This window comes from Coptis chinensis, chromosome 4 (assembly GCF_015680905.1).
Source record: "Coptis chinensis isolate HL-2020 chromosome 4, ASM1568090v1, whole genome shotgun sequence".
In the NCBI taxonomy this organism is placed as follows: Eukaryota; Viridiplantae; Streptophyta; class Magnoliopsida; order Ranunculales; family Ranunculaceae; genus Coptis; species Coptis chinensis.
This window is the reverse complement of record NC_141459.1, coordinates 7509595-7528253: the sequence shown is the minus strand read 5'-3', so window position 1 is coordinate 7528253 and position 18659 is coordinate 7509595. Positions and strand designations below refer to the sequence as shown.

The 18659-nt window shown below is 35.8% G+C and overlaps 2 protein-coding genes across 3 annotated transcripts; both read left to right on the top strand.

Annotated features, from left to right (window-relative positions):
- The first annotated feature begins 8553 nt into the window (after positions 1–8553).
- LOC147501591 (protein ROOT INITIATION DEFECTIVE 3-like) lies at positions 8554–15989 on the top strand. Of its 2 annotated transcripts, XM_086606632.1 has the most exons (9): positions 8561–8804; positions 8874–8987; positions 9063–9196; positions 9279–9426; positions 10184–10383; positions 10565–10692; positions 10964–11211; positions 12185–12393; positions 15870–15989. In XM_086606632.1, the coding sequence occupies exons 1-8, from the start codon at positions 8598–8600 to the stop codon at positions 12344–12346; spliced, it is 1341 nt and encodes a 446-aa protein (XP_086462758.1). In that variant the 5' UTR covers positions 8561–8597; the 3' UTR covers positions 12347–12393; positions 15870–15989. The 2 variants fall into 2 exon arrangements, with proteins under 2 accessions (XP_086462757.1, XP_086462758.1); XM_086606631.1 differs by lacking the exon at positions 15870–15989 and having other exon boundaries at positions 8554–8804; positions 12185–12527.
- Positions 15990–16423: 434 nt separating this feature from the next.
- On the top strand, positions 16424–17675 carry LOC147501590 (uncharacterized). Its single transcript, XM_086603805.1, has one exon. It carries the CDS (start codon positions 16769–16771, stop codon positions 17513–17515), a length of 747 nt encoding a protein of 248 aa, XP_086459931.1. The 5' UTR covers positions 16424–16768; the 3' UTR covers positions 17516–17675.
- The last annotated feature ends 984 nt before the right edge of the window (positions 17676–18659 follow it).

The window sequence follows — 18659 nt, the reverse complement described above, 5'->3', positions numbered from 1 at the left end:
TACTACGCGTGTTTTATAAAAATCTTGATATGAACAACAATATTTCCTAAGTATCACATTTTTTAATACAATTAATGTTCAATATTTATCTTAAATATAATGCGAAAACTTGTTTTTTCAATTAGTTCCTATATTTCCGGTAACCCAAAGTTTTTAATCAAAAGGGTACCAGAAAGTTAGACAACCACTTTCTTTTTGCTCTTCACACAAAGGGGTAAAATCGTAAACACACTTCACCTTTTCCATCACTTAAATTAAAACCGAAAAAATCCAAACAGATGTACCCTTTCCATCCCTCCTTAAATCACAACGGGGGAAAAAAAACAGCACACAAATTATCTCCAACGGTTTTTCATCATCATCCCAACTCTCCTCATCATCCGAAACTCTCTCATCCACATATTCTAATTCACTATTTCTTTTTCATTCATTTTGTTCTATTAATCATAGAAATCACTATCAAAGGCAAATCAATCAGCAACACTTATCTTCTAACATTTTAACTTAATCCGTTGCCAAAAGTTATCTCATTATGTTTAAAACTTTATTTTTTGCCTCCATTCTAACTTATTCTTCTTTTTAACACTTTTTTTTTTTCAAATCAGAGCCCCGGGAACACACGCCTGCGACTAACAAACTCACTGCGAATAGCTAGAAACAGAAACTCAAATTTAGATGACATTTACTGCCATCTTCATCGATTTATTTATTTTATTATAATTTTTGTTGTTTGTGTTTTGACATGTTAAGATTGCCACTTTTAGTTGTTCTTCTATGTCGTTTGCTCCAACTGTTCAATTTGAACATAGTAATAAATAGTTTGTTTCCTTCAGCACAATAGGAGTTACTGCATTTTCTTTACATTTCTTTAAAGCTTTAACTAAGTTAAGAAGAAAAAGTTTCATGCTATGTCACTCAAAAGAACTTTTAAATACCTTCTACGCTCATCTATCTTTACTCAATCTACACCAATGTTGCTTCCAGGGAGTAACAGATCCAGTGCGCATATAATGTCAACAACTCTTCCATCTGCAAGATGACCATCGAGGATAAGTTATTTCACATTTTCATTCATTTTTTTCCCATTATCATTTATTATTTTGTTTAGATCAGATTTATATTTAGAGTGATTTTATTGTACTTTCATATTGCAATAACACTATCAGACTATCAACAATTAATCCAGGGGTGTGTGTTCTGCGACTCCCATTTTTTAGGTGTGTTCCATTCAATTTTCATCAATGGTGATTATCTCGAAATTATTTTGTTTAGATCAGAGCACCATCATGCTATCAACAATTAATCCACGACTCCCATTTTTCAGGTGTGTTCCATTCAAGTTTCGTCCTTGGTGATTATCTCGAGAGTTTAGTGCATTCTTAATAAATAAGTACTACTAATTTATTACCTGATTCTATGTGAACCAGAATGGATTGCCATAAAGTTGTTGCTTATGTTCTTCATTTTATAGTTGGTATCATTCATTCTGTTATATGTTGCTATTTTGTTTCCCCCAAATAATAATATTCTTTTTGTTGTGAATGATTTCAGTGTGCTCCGGATTATTTGTTTAATATAAGATTAATCTTCACTTAGGTGTCTGCTACCATTCTTTTGTGGGTCTTTGTACATCTCTTAAGTGTTGACTCACGATGTAATAAGACATCTCTTTGGATGCATTACTTTTGACATCATTTCAGTTTACCAATCTTAAATGCAACGTAGCTAAAAAGTTCTCCCCTTCTTTATTACCTTTTATATATAGTCCATAGCCTATTTAACTTTTTCCTTCGTTTACGACCCTTCACTTTTACAGTTATGTTTAGCGATGCCATTGTTCAGACTAAATCGTTGTCTAAGTTACTGTATATAGTATTATGTCGTGCTTAGTTTCCCTACACAAGGTTGTAAATTTTTTTTATAGAAAAGTGGCAGCCAATGGGAACATTTATAAAGTCTCATCAATAATTTCAAATGGAATTCACATTTTGTCTATTTTTCAACCATCTGCTATGCATTTTGTAGTTTGTTTAGATAGTTCAAACTACATTTCACGGTAAACAATTCCAATTGCAGTTCAGTTCAATTCCTAATGTACTTGTGATTTTCCTCTCTCTTTGTTGGCGTCTTGGTGTCTGTTCAAGGTTTATGAGGACGAGTCCAATCAAAAGAATCTTCTCCCTCTCAACTCCATCCACTCCTTTAATATTCTTTTTAATGTGTATTTCTTAAAACATCACAGATAATGTGTATTTATTGTTGTGTGTGTTGTGTTACTTTACCGAACCATGTTTGTTTATGTCAATTTCTAAGAATTACCACTGGTAGCTAGATGATGATGCAAAAAACACGTACATGACTCCTAAAAAATAAAAAAATCGGTTATTGAGCCTATATAAAATCTTCTGACTTCACTCATGAGGGCATGTAAAGCACCAACGTGGAGTGTTCATTTGTGCGGCAGTGAATTGTATATAGTAGGAGAGGAATGCACGTAGATTTCAACAAACGAATAAACCAGTTGATGTCGTGTTTAACAAAATGGTAAGAGACCTAAAGAACTATTTACAGGTGCTGAAGCCCGATGTTAGAGACACTCATACATTGAGAAATCTAATGTACAGACTAAATATTGAGTTTCAGCTCAAGCAGCAGAGGAACTCAGAGTGTTCATGGATGTCGCCTCAAGGAGGAAGAATTAAAGCAAACACAAATGGGTCTTTGAATAGTAAAGGCCCAGGACATGGTGGGGTGATGAGAAACTCTGAGGGAAGAGTACTGGTTTGTTTCAGTGGGAGTGATGGGCTCAAATCGGTGATTTTTCAGGAATTAAAAGCGATAGAGATTTGCCTAGGCAGATGCATTCTAGAAGGATTCAAAGAAGTTGAGTTGGAATCGGACTCATTGAGAGCTATAAACGCAATCAACAAGGTAGAAAACCCCTTGGTGCTTGATCGATATTTCTTTGTAATCACGAACTCTTTGAACTGGTGATGGAGTTGGTGAACCAATGCTAAAGTAGATATAGCATTAACACCCCAAATACAACACAAACCAAAACACACATTAATATTTCAACCAAGAAGTGAAATGTTATGATTGGCTGCAGATATAGTTCTTCAAATCCAAAGAGTGTGCAAGAGTGCATAAGAAAAAAAACGTGGAGCAGATCATACATGCCAATCTCCAAGCCTAAACAAGTAGCTCATTTGCAGAATCCGACTTTGTTGGTCCTGGGCTAACATGTCAGATTTGTGGTCCGGACTTGGTTTTGTAAAATCAAAACCCGACTCAGTTTTGGGTTGGGCTCGGGTTAGAATATCCAAAAACCAAAAAACTCGAGTCCGTGTGCATATATATATATGTACATATATCTTTCAATCTTTCTATTTTTGTAAAAAATAAGATTGAGAATCTCTATTTTAGAGAGAATAATATAATCAACAAGGTTAATTTCCCTTTCAAACAATCAAATATCTTTGATTTTATTTTGAAGATTTCAATTTCGGAGAAGATGGAGCTTCCCTTTTATAGGCATCAAGTTGTTTCCTCCCTTTCTAGATGCGTCTGTTATGAAGTAAAGACTTGGAGACCGTTCTGAGTAAAGTCTCTCATTAATGATGTTGTTGATCAGAGCACACAATGGTTACATTTTTCTAGGTCGCCCGGACGACTGACCTTAAGCGTAGTGCTTGTTGACCTGTGGTTGAGAGTGGACACGTGGTCTACCACGAGTGGTTGAGAGTGGATGGTATTGACAAATCTCGACGCATCTCTATAGATGCTCTTATATAGTCAGTCCTAAATCAACTCAAGAGGTTTTCTTAATTCACATATCATAATGTAATCTTAATTGAAGAAATAACATGTTACTATAGCACGAATAGTATACATATTTGAGCATTGCCAAATTGATATCATACCCCACTCCCAATGAATTTCAGCTACCATTTGTTGTTCCATAATGACTATAAAATTTAAAGAATAGAAACCCAAATTTAAGAACATAATCAGTACGAAGAACATTGATTTTTGCAGTTAAATCGAGTAACTTAGAATCGCTCACTTAAAAGAAATAAATTTAAATTGTACTGCTTGAAGAGGGAAATTACTTAGATGCTTATTACCTCTCCATGTACTAAGCATCATCCAAGCTTTATTCAACCTGCAAATCATTTGGCAAGAGTAGTAGCATAGAATCTTCAAAGAAATTAAGCAGACTTTAGGGATATAAAGCAACAAATTGCCGCTAAAAGTTCATCCCTCTAGAAAACTGATGTCCTTGAGTTCATTTCAAAACCACTGTACTCTCACTTGCGAGATTCTAAACCATATCTTTTCGATCATGCTTATCCCACCTATAAAGCCTATTATCATCCAAACCCAAGAATGTCGATACTGAAGGGTCCAACTGAGACCCCTTACTATTGCTAATATCACCCACTTTTTCTCAAAATTCCATTCTGAAACCATCCTCCCCGTTTCAATATCAAGCTAATGAAGCCCAGTCAAATGAGAACTAACCTCATAATTAGAAGGGCTTTTTTCGGTGTCAAAACCGAATGGCCAAAATATGAACCAAATCTAGAACTCCCATTAACATCCACACAGACTTTCACAGTCAACCTTTTAAACCTAGTAAATGTGAAATGCATACACTCACAAATTATGAATAAGGCGCAAGTTCCACACATCACATTATGTTTATGTGCCAAAAAATAATTGATAAACTATTACGATACATAATCAACATTTTTATGTACTCCAATGTTTAACAAAGATTTCAACAAACACAAGACAACAGATAAAAAAAAAAACCATAATTCATGGATCCTACAGAGAAGGATATTAACATAAATACAATTACCTTAGAAGGTGGAGCTGTTGGAACCTTAGAAGAAGAAGTTGTTTAAAATTAATTCATGCAATAAATTAGATAATGAAATACAAAGGTTTTGAAAATACTAATATCAAAGAAATATATACATAGTTCCGCGATATCAAAGAGCATGGGCACAACCTTGTGATTTAGGTTTAGGCCATGGACACTTAGGCTTCATATGCCCGGTTCCGCGGCGGTTCCACACTGTTGATTCGAGCTTGTCCTTTCCTTTTATCCGAATTCTCCGTAGCAACAAAACCACATGCACCTATATTAGAAAAAAAAATTGTGAACTATATTAAGGACTGGAAACCAAAATTGAGCAAAAGGCAGTACTTACCACTCGTGGAATGTATCTCCTATTCGTCACTCAACTCGGCCGATTGAGCATATTTCTCCAAATGGTCTAAGTTTGTACTTGGACCTGAGCAAACACAAATAAAATTGTAGTTAATAAAATCAAGAATTACTATGAGTGTAACACATTTATAGAGTTCTTGAATATATTAATACTAGTATTGAAAAACTTAAAGCGGTGTTTACGCCCTACTTCTGGGCATGTGAGCCTTGTATACCCTATAACACCACAAAAGCCACAAGTGTTCTTTGTTATCTCATTGTGGGATTTAAGTCTTTTCTTCACATTGACCCTTAGGTGCTACATGGGGTGGATCCCTAATCAAACAACTGGTGGTATCTCCGGAGTATCTAATGGCTCTGAATGGGAACTTGAGTGTTTCTTTCACCACTTAATGGGGTCTCCTTTGACATAATATAAGCAGATAGGAAATCTTTAAATTCTCCACTAGCTCCCTCAGATTAGGCAACCCCCATACATATGTTCTTGCAGATCCCCATAAGCTCATCCATGCGTAGCATAACATAAGCAACTTCCCATTGCACAAATATTAGGAAGAACAATTGGAATAGCTGATTTCACATGTTTAAGCCCACCTCCTTAATATGCAACTAGAGGGCATTTTGCGGGCATCTTCATTTTTGAAAACAGAGATAATGTGTCTGCATGGAAAACCCCAAGATTCAAATAGTCTACAAAAACATTTGGCGCTTTGATCAATAACATTGTAATGCACAATGGACTTGCGGCCTCTACTCAAATGACCACGCAAAGTGTAGGAAAGAATATTGTGGCCTAAATCCCTTTTGAATCTACAATGTACATGCGCCTTCTACTGCAATTGCTTATTAAACACATCAAAAGCATGGTGTGTAGACTGATTCTACGATTTAAATACCCAATCAAGTGGGCCTCAATTACTGGCTTGGTTGTCAAAGTAATCACTTCCTCTTTGTGCTCACGGTGAGTCGGTAACGAATCTTTTCAAGTGCCAATTCCAATTTATTATAGAGTTCAACCATTCTCATACCGGGCTTCACGTGACGCTGAATAACAGAGTTTATGCTTTCACAACGTTGGTTGGTTTTACAACCACCAAAGAGCGTGCCATGGAGATATGCCTCTGCCCACCTCATCTTTTTCTTGTATATCTCCTTCACCCACTTGTGGTCATTGACTCCGTGTGCTGCTAACAAATCCTTCCATTTTTGCTAAAACACGTCTTCAGAACACTTCATGAACATGAGCGAACAAAAGTCTTTTTGAAACCCAGAGACACGGACATTGCTAATGGAATTTTTGAGAATGTGCCATGCACATAAGCGGTGTTTGGCACTAGGTAAGCAAACTTTGATAGTCTTGCAAATTGCGTGGTCACCATTAGTTATGACCGACTTTGGTGGCATATTGCCCATAGCTTGTAGAAAACACTTTAAAGCCCAGATGTAAGACTATTTTAACTCTCTCGTCATAACTGCAAAACCAAAAACTATAGTTTGCATATGGTTATTCACTCCAGCAAACACAACAACCAGCATTTTGTAATGATTTGTCTGGCATGTCGAATCAAACAATAACACATCGCCAAAGCAACAGTAATATGAGCGACACGCTAAATCAGCCCAAAACAATCTAACCAATTGACCATGTACATTTATCTCGTGATCGTAGAAAAATGATGGATCAATCATCGACTTGTTCATCATGCTGGTAAGAAGTGTGCTGGCATCCCCATTCATATACTGAATTCTCCTCATTCTATCGATCCGATTATAAAGGTCTTTTCTTATATATCCAACTTTCCAAAAAGCGCCAGCCTTACTCCCAAAAAAATCCATCACTTGACATGTTGTTATGCCCACACTTCTAAGGCTTGTAGCTAATGTTGCATCCTCATTACCCACATTTCTATGTGATCGGCTAAATATTGAGCTTGGATAGGACGCAAACGGATGAGTGTGTTCTCCAAAAAAACCACTAACAACCCACATTTTGGATTTAACATCTAAAATCACTTCAAAATGAGCAAGACGCATACATCGAGTCTCTCTCTGTGGGGGGGTTTTTTTTTTGGCATGGGGTTAGGACAAAATATTTCTTATCTCTCTTACCTTCACACGAGCACAGAAATCTTCACTTATGCTCAACATCTTTATTAAATCTACGGATACCCCTGTGAACACTAAATCCAACAAATTTAGCATACTTATTGTAGAAATCATAAGCCTCGCCACTAGTTTTAAAACACATAGAGAACATGATTGCATTCTCGTCATTACAATCTGTACCTTCTCCATTTTCCTTTGCACCGGGCTGATTAAAAGAATTCATATCCTCTTTATCACATCCTCCTACCTCTTCTCTTTCATTTTTATCCCCTTCTTCAAAAAATCATCTTCTCCTTCACTTTAAGCCATCCAATGTATGTATGTCTTCTAAGTTTACAATGACTAGCTCCACACAAATATCTGTTTCAATGTCAGAACAATTACTTTCCTCGTCAGGGCATGCATCAAGACGAACATTTCTAACCTACTCATCATCTTCATTAAAAGTAGGCATCATCACCTAATCAATGCAACAATTAAAGGAATATTATAAAATTCTATAAGTAGATACTCTCACAACAAATTACTAATGATGCTGATGTAGATCACCTGATCTTAGAAAAATATCAATACAATATTCATCTTTTAATATCAATGTGACTTCCAAACGATACACCATAATTCACTATTAAAAAAAAATTTTGACCAGCCCATTTTCGACTAAGCATAGTTTCTAACTCGATGTCCAAATGCAATGAAACATGATTCATAAGAAAATAGACACAAATTACTATCTTTTTATGTAGTTTGTCCCCGGACCAACACTAACTCTAACTATGATAAGATTGCGTTCGAAATCAGGGCAGCAGGGCAATCACTGGTTAAGGGTGCTCATAATTCTAAACAAATATGCAATATTTAAACTAAGGTTGTAACAAATGCCAAATATTTAATTTGGTTCCCCATCTACTACTATAGACCTTCCCAATTGCAAGGAGTAAGAGAACTAAGTAAATCATATAAGAGAAGTAAACAAGAAGTCCTTGAACTCAAACTAATATAACATATATGCCGTTAAACTCAAACCAAACATAGTTTAATAAGAGGTGGTGAACTCTACATGAAAAATTGAAAACTTATGAGAAACAACATTGAAGAAAGCCTCGTCCTGTTAAGTATCAATGGGCCGGGCCGAAAATATTAACATGGGCTGGGCCGAAAATATTAAAATTTAAGACCCTAAATTCTAAAACCCTAAACCCATGTTTCATTTTGAGACACAGGCAAATAACAGAAAAAAAGAAAAAAAATGGAATTAGTGATTGCGTCATCATCAGTGGATTCAGGAGGAATAAGTTGTTTCGATCTCCAAACGGGTGCAGAACAATCTCGTTTCAAATCATGCTCTTCTCCCTCTCATGGTCTACTTTCTATAGGTGGCCGCTTTCTCGCTTCTTCTCAGCTTCGTGACTCTTCCGCTTCTTCCGGTTCCATTCTTTATTGGTCCTGGAACAAGGTATAATAATAACTTTACTCTTCTTCTTACAGTTTTATGTTATAACTATTTTTTTATTATTGATTGCAGCTGCAGGCAGAGGTTAGAAGTTTTCCAGCTGAGCCAATAAGTCCACTTGTTTCTAATAGGGAGGGGACTTACATTATTGGAGGAGGATCACGTGGTGATATTTACTACTGGGATGTAAGTAACTTTTTTTTTTTTTTTTTTTTAATTGATTCCATTATGGCGTAAAAATGATTGATTCTATTATTTCAGGTTGCAAGTGGTAGATTGTTGAATAAATGGCATGCTCATTATAGAGCTGTTACTTGCTTGGTATTATCTGATGATGAATCTTTATTAATTTCTGGGTCTGAAGATGGTTCTGTCCGCGTTTGGTCCTTGTACAAGTATGTATTTTCTAAAATTTATTGCTCAGCCATTACTAGGTTCTAATAATATGGGTTGTTCCCTGTTCTGTTCTGTTCACAGGCTGTTTAATGTTATTGAGATACAGAAGGCGAAACAGCCCTATGAACATAGTTTCTCAGAACACACTTTGCGTGTCACTGATGTTGTTTGTGGATCTGGGGGATGCAGTGCAATTGTCATTTCAGCTTCTGAAGATCGAACATGCAAGGTGAGGTACGTTCTAATTTTCACTTTTTAAAATTGTAATCATCTTTGTGCTTGAGAATTATAGTTATATCATGCTTATAGGTTCAGTACAATTATCTATTTCTTTTCTCTTTTTTTTTTTTTTTTCGGAAACAAAGATACTTTGTAAAGTTGTATGTCACTCAAATTTCTTACTGACATGATTATGTTTTCAATTAACAAGACAAATAGGAGTTTTGCTGACTAACACATCCATAACTTTCAATCCTTAATCCTCTTTCCATGGCCGACTAATCTTGATGCAGCTGTACGTACTTGGAATTGAAGTGTACATTTATCTGACCATGACTTCAACATCTTTGTTTTGCTTGGGAAATTAAAATTCATTGATAAGAAAAAGCAGCCCAAGGAAGCCTACAATACAAGGAAAACACTACACGTGAAAGATCAAACACCAAAAACCAATGACTTCTCTTCGTTTGTACTCTCTACCCATGTGTTTTTGGTAGGATCACCCGAGTTATATAGTTCTACAAAAGTGGTTTTAATTTTTGAGAAGAAAACCATTGATAGTTGGAGGAATGCTAACATTCCATCTTACTAAGAGGCACATTTTTTATCTAAAATGTTAAATATCAAGTGCAGTTTTGGAACCTGGAGACCAAAAGTGTGTTTTCGTGTGAAGTGTGTTTTTTGAGAGTGTGTTGCCTGTTAGCATTCTTTTTGTAGTTATTTGCTTAAGCACTTGCTCAGATTTTTTTTCATGATTGATGTCTCAGGTTTGGGGCATATCTGAGGGGAGGTTGTTAAGAACAGTTGAGTTCCCTTCTATAATTGATGCAATTGCACTGGATCCTGGTGAAAAGAGTTTTTTTGCTGGCAGTAGAGATGGCAAGATATACATTGCTGCACTTGATGGTGAAAGGACCTCTAGTAGCAGTTTTGGGATGCATATAATTGGTGCATTATCTGAGCACAGGTTTGCAGACTTCAACTTATAATTAAGTCAGCTGTAGCTTATAATTCTTAGTTTTCCTTGAACTTAGCTTACTCTTTATAGTCGCATGCTTTACACACAAGCATATCTAAAAAAGCTTTAAATGCTTAAACAGTTTACTGTATTTCGTCTTTAACAGTTAACTGTTGATTTCATTTAACAGCAAGGCTGTTTCTTGCTTAGCCTTAAACATGGATGGGAACTTACTTGTATCTGGATTGGTGGATGGAACGATTCGTGTTTGGGATACTAAAACTCTTCAGATTGTTCGCATGTTAAAACATTCAAAAGGTATATGAGAAAAATTATCTATTTGTTCACTTCAGCTTCTTGAACATTTTGGTGTATGTGGAAAATTGGTTCTTTGTTTCAAACTAATTAATCTGTTGCTATGCACTTAAGCTGCCACATACTCTTTTTTCTCTCTTTAACTGTAAAGAAACAAGTTTAGGTCATTATATTTTGTTGTATTCGTAAGTCAGAGTTTGTATATAGCTCCTGTTCACGTTCAGGTTGAGGCATTCATGTTAATTTATTGTCATATACGTGCTTTACTTGCCAGGTCCCGTCAATAATGTTCTTGTGATTAGGCGCTCACTCTCCAAAAATCCTCAGACAGCAGCGAACAGACAGGCTTCTAGAAGGCATGAATCATCATTACCACCACCTTTGGATAAGTACACAAATTCAAAAGATGATGACATTGACGTAAATCCCATAATCTCTCTTCCGTCACACTGCACTGAAACACCTGATGGTCGACTATATTACACTTCTCATGTGATGAGCAGTCATATCAAAGAATTTCAGGTTATTTTTTAGTTTTTCCAGTCTTCTTTAACCTTGCACATATACGTTTGGCAGATTGTTTCTTTTTATGCATTTAATCTTTGTATATGTTTTGTATAACATCCCTTGTTTGTGTATTTATTATAATTTTGCTAGTCCAATATTGTTTTGTTCGAGAAAAATTAAGTCAGTCAAGAATTTTTCCCAGGAAATTTGAGTTTTGCATAAGACAAAGACTTAATTACTTGCCACTAGAGACATCAGCTAAGATCTGGCATTAATCTCCAGTATTTTCTATGATTTCTCACATGTGTGGTTATGCAAGGTAACAATATGATTCTTGATCGATTTACATATAAGAAGGGTAAAAAAGAAAAGCTGAGTATCATATTCGGATTATACTCTTAGGTAACTGTGCCACCTCCTTTTTGGCGGAAATTTGAAAGTTGAAACCCCTTAGTGAGAGCGTTTGGGGATGAGTGAAAGGGCTTACCTAGACTTATAAACATATCTAGTTTTAGAGTTTATGATCAGTCAATCAGATAGATATGGCTTGCAAAAATTTTAAATTTGCTTTCCTCTTTTTGATAATATTAAAACATTAACTGGTAGTGACAATTTGTGGAGATCATTGAAATTGAAGTGACGATCTTCATGCAACGATCATACATTGTACACTAGGCTTCAAGTCATTTTACCATGTAATGTTTAGTTTGTCATGGACAGTGCAATATACCGCATATGCGATGAATTTGCCTCTGATCTTGCACAGTTGCTCTGTAGGACATGTTATTTTTTATCCAACTTGTTTCTTCCGACGTATCTTTTATGTATACAAGCCTTCCTATGATACTACATTGCTATAAGCAAGTTGTTTTGAAGTTTGAGTCTTCATTAACTACTTATATTATTCTTTAATTTCCTGTTGGTACGCTTTAGGGTACTTGGTAAGCCCAAGAACTGTTTCCTAAATCTCTGTGGTCCTTCATTTCAGCAACAAGGTTCATCGGCTGCCTCTGAAATGGAGATGGCGAGACTAAGACTTGATTCCAAAAGATCACTTGAGATGACCCATCAATGGATGAAAATGTATGAAGACCTTCATCACTTTTGCGTGGATGAGCTTGTTGATGGTGATCAGAATAAGCGGATGTGACCGCAAATACTGCCCACATCTGACAACCAACTATTCAAGTTTTGTAGGTATAGTCCAAGTGTTTTAAGTAATTTAGCTTTTCTTTTTGTCTATCCATCTCTCTTTTTTTTTAGTAATTTGTATGATTCATACCGTGACATTTTTCGTATTTGATGATAAGATAACATGCAGTTGAGCTAAATTGTATATGCTTAGCGATTGTTACGACTTACACCTATTGAGAGTTGCTCAAATAAAGACCCTTATGACATTAAAGATTTGAAGACTAATTGACTTGTAGCTAAAACAATTGATATCAGCTAAAACCTTAAGTGATGCTATGTAAGGGATCTGGGAATGAGTAATATCATGAGTCATGACAGAATTTCAAGATCATCTAACGACAATGTGAATAGAAAATGTTTTGGTCATAGGAATAGGATTATCTCTTTTGTTTCAGAGGTTAGGAACTATGAATGTGTAAAAACCAAAAAAGACACTTAGCTAAAGGGGAAAGACACCAAAAAATGACAAGACTACAAAAAAGGAGAAGAGAATGCAAAAAGATCTTTTTGCTCTCCTCAGACCTGTTATTTATAGTTGAGGAAGTCTGAGGAATTTCATTGGTGGGAATCATATGTGAAATGTTTGACAAGGTTTTAAGGGATTTAGTAACAAAATCTTCGAAGTAGCCTTTTCAAGTGCAAGTTATTGTTGTTTTGGTTGATTCTTAGGGCAAATTGCAACTTTCAGAGTGCAAAGCACCAATCTGGTGTGTCCAAAGCTCTTCCACGGGTGGCGGCCCTTTAGAAGTTGTTCTTGGTGTCTTTGATGGCCTCCAGAAGATGTGTCTTATTTACCCTCTAATGTGTTGTGTTAAGGTCCAGTGTTTGGGTGTCCGCTATTCTGTCCAAAGGAAATGGTTTCAATTCACTGCCTATTTTAATGGCTTGCACGGAACACACAGAGGGTGCGTCTATTGTGATGGGATTGGGAGTTCAATTGATTGATGGCCATCATGGGAATCTAGGTTGTCAATTAATTAAATTTCATATTACAGGGAGGGTCATTATGTTTAGCGATTTAAGGTTAGTCATAATTTGGGATCTAATTCTGAGTCCAAAGAATTTCGTTGTTAGCCTTTGACCTGACAGGTACATTGGTCTGTTTCTACTTATATCTAATGCAAATGAGTTCTATAACTTAAACACTTATTTTTTTCCTTATTGGTTTTAGGATAGATAGAAGTTAAATTGTTCTAACTACTCTTACGTACTTGTTATTGGCGCAACAAGCACAAGTGGAAACTTTTGACGTCCTGAGACTTTTTGTTAACTCTGTTTTCAAGTTTATCTCCATTTGTGATATCATGTGGTTACTGGTTAGATTATGGGCATTGCAAGAATTGGAGATTCTCTTCCAGGTCTCTCTATATTTCCTTTTGCTCCCAAGTCCCACCTGTATTCACATCAAGTTAGTCCGCTCCCGAACTTAGTAGCTCATTCTGAAATGCAAAATTTCTTCCATGGTCTGTTTCCTCATGTGGTCTGCTGCACAGGGTTAGATCAACTGTAGATAACTTCGTTACGAGAAGAAGCTGATTGTTAACTTGTGCCTTTAATGTATGTGCAATGAGCAGTCGGTTCAGTAATACTTTCATCCATCACCAGGTATTATTGGCTCGTTTATTGTCACTGTGTCCATCGGTGGGGTGGGGTGGGGTGGGTAGTCCTGTAATCAGGTGAAGTAATGATTTCATCCTGGTCTCGAGAGTTTTGTTCCAATGACAGTTGCCAGTTGTGGAATATTGTATCTTTGGCAGTTATATGGAGTACATACTCCATTTGGCAGCTTTGTATACAGATGAGATTTGTCGTTGGACATGGAGTACATACTTTGGGAATTAAGGTTTGTTTGGGCATTAAGTTTTTTACGGTTAAATGTGGAAGTTTACTGGTTAGGATCCATATTTTCATCTGTACTGAATGAGTATTCACTTGTTGATCTGTATGCTTGTATGTTGTTTTAGTCTTCTGCTCTTTGCAGAGCTCCTTATGGAGGGAAAGGGAAGAGGCAGTGGTGGTGGGGGAGCTCTTCACTTCCTCACAATTTCTTTTTATTATAGTATATCATTTGGATTTTAAATGTGCTGTTGAGGTAGATAAGATAAGGTGTTGCTCCCTTAGTAATAATTCGGAGTATAAAAAATGAAAGAAAAACCCACCCAGCAAACAGTATCTAGCACTCATCTGTTGGATTCTTTCCTTTTCCACAGTCCAGACTGACTCTGCCTGCAGAACATGTAGGAATTTGTTATTAATGTTTACCTGTAGGGAGGGTGAGAAGGGTGTCTTTGGATTGTTCTTGCAGAAAAGAGTGCACAAGCAATACACAACAACACAACTCATAAGATTCTTCCTCTTTCTTTGTTTTTCTTCCGCTCCCCCACCTGTGCAAAGTACAACTATATTACGCATGATTCATATAATTTTATTACCAAACTTTTTGAGCATCTGAGAGTCAGAAGTTCTGCCCCTTGATGTGTAATGATCAGATTATTCTCTTTAAAAACTTTTCAAGTCATTTTTAGGACTGTAGTATAAAAATGTTGAAGATGACTAAATTTTGGTTGGAGTATAAAATGTTGAAGATTACTAAATTTTGGTTGGAGTATAAAATGTTGAAGATGACTAAATTTTGGTTGTTCAAAGATAGCGTATTTGAGCTAAATAATGGAGATTAGTCTGACCCGTGAGTGATAACAGTGGGATTTGGTCATATTCATCATTCAGTGACTTGAGAGATCTCTTGTTCAGTTTCTTTTTTGGTACTGCCTGAATCAGAGCTGGATATAAGAGCAAACTGATGTAAAATTGTAAACTGATATAGGGAAGGGTCAAGGGTTAAACATCCTCAACTCGAATGTGTTGGTCCGAACTTAAAATCTCATCTGCACTCTTTTTGTTACATCTCCATTACTCTCGAATGTGTATATAAATGAGACCATAGCCCGACTTCCTGCATTTTATTCTCTCAAGTCTCATGCGTACAAATGTACAAGCTTGTTTTTTCTCCCTTTTCTTACATATTAGAATCACCTCCCTGAGTTTTAGATACTATTATCTTATAATAATTGTTATTGGATAAAACTAAAAATAAACCGGAGCAGGGATGTGAATACTTTTATTCATTGTGGTGAATTGATCAATTTGGAATTGCCTCGATAGTTGTCATTATATCTGTTTGGTGTTCATTCACCTCAAACAAATTGATTTGGATAGTCAGTTCATTTGTGGTGTATTTGGTGATTCGAACAATATATAGTATTCTGTGCTTTGAGCCTCTGATTAACCACAGTTGAACAAATTCGAGATCTTTACAGTGAATGCGCCTTATAAATAATTTTTTTTTGTTGGGGATGGTTTTATGAACTCCACCTTAACTCCACATTCCAGACAAACGGAAAGTCGTCCTAAGATTTACTTGTCCTAGTGTGCTGCGCAATTTCGATGAAGATCAAAGTAACTCTTTGCTCTTGTATCAGGTTTCTTTAGTTCGTAGAGCACAAATGAAGAGCAGTTGCAATTCTTGTTAACAACCTGTCAGTTCATTGTGGAAAACCTGTTTACTTCACCCGAATATAGATTAGTTTACAAGATTAGCAGTAGCATCCACCTAGAGAAGTGTTCTCCAGCAGTGATGGGGGAGGTGCAGCTGTAGTAGTATAATAATGAGTAAGAGGTGGGCTCACTTTTATCTGACGGTTCACATGTCCAGATCTATGATTGAATGACTGAGATTATATTCCATAATCTCGATGACTGGTATTAGTGGATTACTCAATTGAAGGTGTATGCGTCTGCTTGCTGACTTGTGGGGGGTTGTTCTTCTGACTCATTTCATGTGAATGTGGGGTTCTTTGGATTTAAAGTAAATTAATGGCGTTTAGATAAACCTTACTTCCAAAGCTGAATTTCACTCGATGGATGTATAACTTTAAGAAAAAGAAGGTTCATTGCATTGCCTGTATCTCAAAAAAAATGCACTATATGTACCTTTCCTGTGAGTATTAAAGGCTCAAACTAATATGATGAACGAACCATGCCCCACCTAGAAAATAATCAACCGCTCGATTGACTTTCGGATTATCTAGATTATTGGAAAACGACGTTGACATTCAAATCGAAGGAAAAAAAATTAAACCTTAAAAGTTACAGTTCTGTGATGATAGAATGTAAAACTCTTTGTGCAGTTGCACCAAATGTTATATATACCATATTGCTCACATACTCATTCCATAGTTGGTATCCCATAATTCTGACCTCTTCTCCATCCCTCTGTCCAGTTTTTTCAGTCTTCCTCAGTCAGTTGCTTTCTTTCCTTGTGCTCTAAGTTTTCTTCTTTTTCTATTTTTTGGAAGTTAAATAGAGTTAGGTAGATTCCATGGATGTGGACTTACTAAAGTCTGCAACAGAAGATCAAATGGAGATGATGATGATGATGCAGATGGATAAGCTAACTGAATTTCTTGGACCACCCTACTCTGAAATGCCTTTGGCAGAGTTATCAAGTGGCACTGCTACTAGCAATGATCCTACACTACCTATCTTTGATAACTCAAATTTAAGTTCACCTACATTGTTTAGTCCTTCCTCCATATCATTTATCAACAATACTTTTCAAGAGCCAATTACACTAGCTATGTTATCCAATTCCATGCCCGAGAGGTTAAGAAACTCGGGTGAACTATCGAATGCATTGTCTTCACCTCCACAGAAGAGAAATTCTATGGCAGCAATGAGGGAGATGATATTCAGGATTGCCGCAATGCAACCAATTCACATTGATCCAGAATCTGTAAAGCCGCCAAAGCGAAGGAATGTTAAAATATCAAAGGATCCTCAGAGTGTAGCAGCCAGACACAGGCGTGAAAGGATAAGTGAGAAGATAAGGATACTGCAGAGATTAGTTCCTGGAGGAACCAAAATGGATACAGCCTCAATGTTGGATGAAGCTATTCATTATGTAAAGTTCTTGAAGAATCAAGTTCAGTCCTTGGAGCGAGCTTCAACAACTAGGCCTGCTGGGTTTGGTTTCTCGACGGCTTCAGTTTGTAATGCAAGCTATTCATCTTTGGCAAAAGTTTATCAGCCTGTTCAAATGTTCAGTGCTAACCAGATGCTTACCTGAAGGAGATTAGTCGTATTTAAACCTAAGTACATTGTTTAGAAATAATGTTTTGTGTGCTTGTAAAGGAAGATTATGTGATTTTGCTTAACAATCACTACTTGTGTTGTCATCTGTAGGTTTGTCATTGTTATCGATTATGAATAATTTTGTTGCACAACAATTTCTTCATTCTCATTACATCTTAATGCATGGATTCCCTTCAGCACAAAGTAGAACTTTATAACAAAAGTAACTGTTTTCAGTACTACAAGGAGGCTTCATAGCAACTCCCATGTCCCGAAGGAAATTACGATTTAACTCGTGTAGGGAAACACTATGTCTCGACACAATGCGTGTACAGTAAACAGAAAATTAGTTTGAGAGAGTCTCTTAAGAATTGTTTGGACTCCTAAGACAGAGACATAATATTTTTAGTTTTTACACCCAAATTTGACCAAAACCAAAATTTGACACATGTTTAACTACTTTTTTTTAAATCAATTGACAAAAATACCCTATTTAATTCTTTTGCAAGTATTTCTACAATATGTGAAACAACGAGATTTTCTCTCTCATAATCTCTTAAAAATTCATAAATTTTAAATGTATTTAGTTATTTTGAAACTCAACATTTTAAAACATATATTTAAGTTATTTACTCAGGACTTCTAGGCCTTTTGACAAGATTATAATCAAATAAAAAAGAACTTTTTTTTGTTGAACAATACACCAATACATTTTAGATTTAATACACTCTTTGGAATGATCAAATAGCAATATATAAGAATTGAACTACTACAACTGAAATGGCATTGACAATTTTCAAATTTAAAAAAAATATATAGAATATTCAAAATAAATGAAAATCTAATAGTACATTTTGATCAATAAAATAGATATACAAAAGTAAACACTGTTCATCTTTTTCATCAGTATCAAATTCTCAAAAATTATAATCAAATAAAAAAAAGAACAAATTTTTTCCGTAACTAGGAGGAGAAGCTGGAATTGACATAAGCATCTTTAGCAGTTTCAAACGTACCAAGCCAAACACGAGTTGTTCTTCTTGGGTCTCTTATTTACTTTGTGGAGCAATACACGTAACTTTTGTTAAATTCTATTCAAACCCAAAATCTACTCTTTTTGTTATAGTAGTTATCTTATC

Excerpts from the sequence above, each read along its gene's own strand:
- LOC147501591 (XM_086606632.1), top strand. The coding sequence starts at position 8,598 with ATGGAATTAGTGATTGCGTCATCATCAGTGGATTCAGGAGGAATAAGT. Across the intron at positions 8,988-9,062 it reads GTGATATTTACTACTGGGAT|GTTGCAAGTGGTAGATTGTT; the intron begins GTAAGTAACTTT and ends CTATTATTTCAG. Across the intron at positions 9,197-9,278 it reads CGCGTTTGGTCCTTGTACAA|GCTGTTTAATGTTATTGAGA; the intron begins GTATGTATTTTC and ends TTCTGTTCACAG.
- LOC147501590 (XM_086603805.1), top strand. The coding sequence starts at position 16,769 with ATGGATGTGGACTTACTAAAGTCTGCAACAGAAGATCAAATGGAGATG.